The sequence below is a fragment of the Zophobas morio genome, unplaced genomic scaffold, assembly GCF_036711695.1.
Source record: "Zophobas morio isolate AGI-343-1 ecotype UQ-CSIRO unplaced genomic scaffold, CSIRO_AGI_Zmor_V1 ptg000024l, whole genome shotgun sequence".
Taxonomy (NCBI): Eukaryota; Metazoa; Arthropoda; class Insecta; order Coleoptera; family Tenebrionidae; genus Zophobas; species Zophobas morio.
Genome location: NW_026972129.1, coordinates 5,914,335 through 5,920,158, shown reverse-complemented (window position 1 = coordinate 5,920,158; position 5,824 = coordinate 5,914,335). Strand labels below are relative to the sequence as shown.

At 41.5% G+C, this 5,824-nt stretch overlaps 1 protein-coding gene and 1 long non-coding RNA gene across 2 annotated transcripts; both read right to left on the bottom strand.

Annotated features, from left to right (window-relative positions):
* Positions 1 to 835: 835 nt before the first annotated feature.
* On the bottom strand, positions 836 to 1,612 carry LOC135135571 (uncharacterized). The gene is made up of 3 exons (XM_064064668.1): positions 1,573 to 1,612; positions 1,229 to 1,524; positions 836 to 1,117 (listed from the first exon to the last, which is right to left on the bottom strand). The coding sequence occupies exons 1-3, from the start codon at positions 1,610 to 1,612 to the stop codon at positions 836 to 838; spliced, it is 618 nt and encodes a 205-aa protein (XP_063920738.1).
* A 1,606-nt stretch (positions 1,613 to 3,218) lies between these two features.
* Positions 3,219 to 4,516, bottom strand: LOC135135315 (uncharacterized). Its single transcript, XR_010281502.1, has 4 exons — positions 4,429 to 4,516; positions 4,103 to 4,323; positions 3,837 to 4,054; positions 3,219 to 3,783 (listed from the first exon to the last, which is right to left on the bottom strand). It is a non-coding gene; the product is annotated as an uncharacterized LOC135135315 (long non-coding RNA).
* Positions 4,517 to 5,824: the final 1,308 nt, after the last annotated feature.

The window sequence follows — 5,824 nt, the reverse complement described above, 5'->3', positions numbered from 1 at the left end:
AATATCGTCGAAAACCCGAAAATGTCGATTAGTACACACGTCGCTTTGAGAGGCATGTTGTAGAACACATAAATCTTAACACAAAATTAGCATAAAATCCCCTTTCCCTCTTCGAATTCATGATTACATCTACATCACTCATAATTTTCAAAGAGAATCGTTATTAAGTTTAAAAAATACATTCAACCTGTACTAAATTCGTTAATAAATATTTACTGATTATGTAACAAAACATTCCGAAATGAGTTTGGAAGTCGATTGCAAATACACAGAGATATCAAGTGTTCGAGTAAATCTCCTCTACTTGTTCACAAACTTGGTTTACTGGGAACGAGAAATCCTCTTCTCAGTGGATTCAATCTCATTTGCACAGCCATCAACATTTTGTTAAATTACATGATATGAAGTCCTGCTCAATTGAGGTATCCCAAGAACTTCAGCTTGGTCCAGTTCTTTTCTGTTTATTCATCAAAAACGTAACAGAAGTCTTCGAAACCAGTAAATGTCTGCTATTTGCAGATGACCTCAAAGTACTTAAAGTAATTTCAACTAATTTCGATTCAGGATTTATAAAAAGACAGTCAGCATTATTTTCAAAACTGTATGTATTCACAATACACTCCCTCATTGGTTCGTTCTTACGGTTTGAGAGCTCGACGAAGAAGAAAGAAGCGTGTTTAAATTATTGACAAGTAGGTCCGGTTTTGGAGAGGTGGAAGCCGGTGAAGAAAGAGTTTAGAAAATTCTAGAAACCGGAAAAGAAAGTAGGAGCATAGGGCAGGTAGACGAAAGACCCCCTGCTAGTGTTTTTCATTAAAAACCACCTTACAGGCGCTCAGGGAAGCGCATCCGTCTTCCTAGCTGTTATGGAAGCTGGCACCTCGTCGTCGTGGTCCCGCGATTGATCTGCAAAAGGTGTTGGTTCGTCTGTTGTGGGCATCGTCCTCACAGTGTCGCGGCCAAACCATGATGTGGGCGTGTCGTGATTGAGTATATACACGAGTTTGAGCCGATCTATGGAAACGGTGACATCTCGACTTTTTATGTTGACGACGAATGTTTTAGCCGATCGCCTTATGACTCTGGACGGACCGTCGTATGGCTGTTGAAGCGGCTGCTTGGGACCGTCGTGGCGTACAAAAACTTATTCGGAGGTGGCGAGATCTTTGAAAACGAAGGTCTTCTTTGTTCCATGTCGCGTTCCACCACATGGTTTCAAGTTACGCACGTGTTGATGTAACTCTTTGACGAAGCTTGCGGTGCTGTTGTCTGCGCCGTTTTCGTTATGTGGGATGCCCAGGAATGCACCGGGCAGGAGGAGAGGTTGGCCATACGCGAGCTCCGCGGAGGAACCCTGGATGTCTTCTTTCCATGTTGCTCGAATGCCGAGCATGACGGTAAATAGGGCTTCAGTCCAGCGATTATTCTGGTGGCACATTATTGCCGCTTTTAGCTGTCGGTTTAGGCGTTCAACCATTCCGTTGGCTGAAGGGTGGTAGGCTGTAGTTCTCAAATCAGTGGTTCCTAATAAACTATTTAATTGTTTAAATAGGTACGACTCGAATTGTCTACCTTGGTGACTCGTAGCGGGGTGCCGAATCGTGCGATTCATGTATCGTAGAAAGCTCGTGCCACAGTTGCTGCTTCCTGATCGCTAATTGGTACGGCTTCTAGCCAGCGGGTGTAGCGATCTACCATGGTAAGGCAGTAACGACAACCCTCTGAGAGTGGCATAATTACTATGTCCAAGTGCACGTGCTCAAACCGGGCTGATGGTGGCGAGAACGTACCGACGACGGGCGAAGTGACGTGGCATGAAATCTTCGAACGCTGGCACTCTACGCACTTGCGGGCCCACTCTCGACAATTTGTTTTGATTGATGGCCAGACGTAACGTTAGGTCACCAGTTTTACGGTGGCTTTAACGCCTGGATGGGACAGACGGTGGATCGACTCGAATGCAGCTAGGCGAAACGACTCGGTGACGAAAGGACGCGCTGTTCGCATGGAGACGTCGTAGAGTACCGATACGACGCAGCCTAAAATTCGTATCAGTTTGAGCTGAAGGCCTGTATTCCCTATCCGAAATCTTTCGATTTCTTCATCCTGCTGTTGTGATGCTGCGAGAACCTGGAAATCGATCGAGGTCTCCAGGGCCTCGATACGGGAAAGAACATCTGCGACAACATTTTCGGTCCCTGCAATGTGGAGAATGTCAGTCGTGAATTGACTGAGGAAGTCCAGGTGTCGTATTTGGTGGGGCGAGGAGTCGGTATTCTTCTTCTGAAAGGCGTACGTGATGGGCTTGTGGTCTGTATAGATGGTGAAAGACCGCGCCTCCACCATGTGCCTAAAATGTTTGACCGCGAGATAAACGGCTAGCAATTCTCGGTCATAAGCCCCGTAGTTCGACACAGTGGGACTCAGTTTCTTGGAAAAGAATCCTAACGATTGCCAGTGACTATTGGCCTTCTGTTGGAGGACTGCTCCGATAGCGACGGTTACGGCTTTCAGATTTTTATTAGATGCTTACGGCTTGAGACTTCGAGGGAGAAGAAGGAAGAGTGTTTGAATTGTCGATAGGTAGGTTGGGTTTTGAAGAGGTGGAAGCCGGTAAAGAAAGAGTTTAGAAAATTCTAGAAACTGGAAGAGAAAGTAGGAGCATAGGGCAGATAGACGAAAGATAGGACGTATTGACCTTTGTACAGAGATTTATATAAATTATTAATGCGTTCAGGTAGATCACATGTTTTTGGGGAACGGTCGTTCCCACAGTTCTATAATGGAATACGCAAACGTCATTTGGTCTCCTTATATTACATATATTTACAGATTAGAGAGTGTTCAAAAAAGAATTATGAAGTATCTGTTTACAAATGCAATATGATAATATTAAGTACGTAAACATTTAAAAATATTTTGAGCTAGACTTATAAGACTCTATTTTACAGCTCTTAATAATGCATCTTTCTCGTTTACATTTTGCATTGTATTGTCGTCGTGAATAGTGTGTGACGTCAAACTGCTTAAACAGGCGTTGCGATAGGTGGCGGCCAGCCAGCTAGTCGTGTGGGTGGGTTTCAAAAAAAAAGAGAAAAATTATTAGGGCGCCACGAGTTCGTTATAACGCCCCTATCGCAATCGTCTAATCCTGTTTTGCCTCCCCAAACTCGAAAAGAGCAGCTAGCAACCCGCAATGAAGGAAAAAAAAGAACAAATTTATATCTGCAGTCTATATTGTACGGTAAACAGAAAAAAAGAGTCTAGTTAAATGATGATAATAACAAATAGTGTTTCTAAAATATAATCCAGGAAGATCCAAAATCGATAAAGCTTATTGAAAACCAAAAAAACAGTGAAAGTTGTACAAGGGTGAAATTGTTACGTTGTGAGATTGTCACACAATGAGTGACACGTAAGTCAATATCAACTAAATGTAAAAACAAATAAATAAGACCAAGTTGTTATTATATTTCGCGCACTTTATCGTCAACCGATGTTCGTGAACGTACCTTATATCAGACGCAGAGCGTATCAGCTGAGTCGAACGGCGTCTTATCAGTAACGTGATATGAAAATAAGCGATAACGCAACCAACCAACAAAATAGCGCTCCCAAAATAACAACCGGTGCACAAGTTATACCACAGTGAGGTGAAGCCCCAACTGCAGGACTACAATAATCAGGTAGGTTACACAAATCTAAAATCGACAATGGCACAAAAAAATGCCTTCTTGTGTGGTTGTGCGAATTCTGTTCCCGGAATTTTCAGCTTTGAGAGACCTAAAAGTTTAGATTTGTGAAATTGCTTGGAGTAATTGTCGCTAAGGTCTTACTCAAACGACTTATTGTGTCGGATTTTGGAAAAAACCGGAGGAAAAGGTGCTTGCAAAGCACGCAACGTTTGTTGGATTTTTTTTGGACGCCACCACACCCTCAATATCTAAAGCAGCCTCGCCCATCCAGAGGTAAAATGATTAAATATTCTCACAGTTTCAACTTTTCTCGTCGATGAACCAATTTGTGCCCCATTGTCAATTTCCTGGCGAATTTTCTAGAACTTCGTTTTTTTAGGCTTTTATTATTGGAGTGTACTACTCACCCGGAGTTTTCCACCAAGTTCCCTTCGTTTGGTGCTTCATTGCCTGGACGCTAAAGGAAAATTCAGCAGCTCCTGGAGCCACGATTTTCGGGGTCTTGCTGTGATTGCTCGATTATGACTTAAATCCGGATTCCCGAATCCTTTTTGAGGAGAACCCTTCCATCTAGCTGAAGGTGACGTGGAGGACACCGGAACGATAAGTACCCGGAATACCATCCTACCTACGATCGTGCGAGCGTATATTACGATAATACCATAACCTCGGTGTAATAGTTTAATTTTGGCATTTTTTGTGCCATTGTCGATTTTAGATTTGTGTAACCTACCTGATTATTGTAGTCCTGCAGTTGGGGCTTCACCTCACTGTGGTATAACTTGTGCACCGGTTGTTATTTTGGGAGCGCTATTTTGTTGGTTGGTTGCGTTATCGCTTATTTTCATATCACGTTACTGATAAGACGCCGTTCGACTCAGCTGATACGCTCTGCGTCTGATATAAGGTACGTTCACGAACATCGGTTGACGATAAAGTGCGCGAAATATAATAACAACTTGGTCTTATTTATTTGTTTATACATTTAGTTGATATTGACTTACGTTTCATTCATTGTGTGACAATCTCACAACGTAACAATTTCACCCTTGTACAACTTTCACTGTTTTTTTTGGTTTTCAATAAGCTTTATCGATTTTGGATCTTCCTGGATTATATTTTAGAAACACTATCTGTTATTATCATCATTTAACTAGACTCTTTTTCCTGTTTACCGTACAATATAGACTGCAGATATAAATTTGTTCTTTTTTTTCCTTCATTGCGGGTTGCTAGCTGCTCTTTTCGAGTTTGGGGAGGCAAAACAGGATTAGACGATTGCGATAGGGGCGTTATAACGAACTCGTGGCGCCCTAATAATTTTTCTCTTTTTTTTGAAACCCACCCACACGACTAGCTGGCTGGCCGCCACCTATCGCAACGCCTGTTTAAGCAGTTTGACGTCACAAGTGTTATTAGCCAAGGCTCGAATCTATATCCTGCATCACCTAATAATATTGCGTTGAGCAAATTGTGCAGCAGTCTTCGGATGCCCGAATTTTTCCAAATTCAACTGTCGTGGATTAATCCAGGCCAACTTGCATCTACGCTTGTAAATATTTCTTTGCTGTTTTATGTAACCTGAATATTTATACTTGGATTTTTGTTCTTACATGAGTGCAATCAAGTGCGCCAATAGCTCTCAAAAATCTATATAATTCTTGCCATTGTTCTTGAGCACTGACCATTTCCTGTGCCGTATTGAGAAAATGTATCCAATCAGGATCTGTAATTATCACTTTTTCTACACAGTTTTTGATACTGTGGTTTGGTGAATTCCCATCTACTAACAAATCATAGTCTTTACTTAGACATGTGTTTCCTGTACAACGTTTTATCAAATAATATTGACTTGATATATGTATTACTATTATTCTGTATGCATGTACTACGAGTAAATTATGTTATAAAGAATTGCTCACTGCTTCAGATTCCTTATCATCGAATTTTACATAGTTATCAATCACCTTTTTGTCGTTTAGCAAGTTTAACCAGACAGTGTAAGGAATATGAAATAGGACTAATTCCACATGGTAAATTTAAAACATCCATAAGATCTGCACTGTTTAAAATTTAAATCTCTGTTCTCTTATTTAGTCCAAGTACAATACATATAAGCAGCGAGTAGT

Bases quoted from the DNA above. Each gene is read 5' to 3' on its own strand.
- LOC135135571 (XM_064064668.1), bottom strand. From the start codon at position 1,612: ATGAATCGCACGATTCGGCACCCCGCTACGAGTCACCAAG. The intron at 1,525-1,572 runs GTAGACAATTCG...ATAGTTTATTAG, and splicing joins CCCCGCTACGAGTCACCAAG to GAACCACTGATTTGAGAACT. The intron at 1,118-1,228 runs GTGCGTAACTTG...GACGGTCCCAAG, and splicing joins TCAAAGAGTTACATCAACAC to CAGCCGCTTCAACAGCCATA.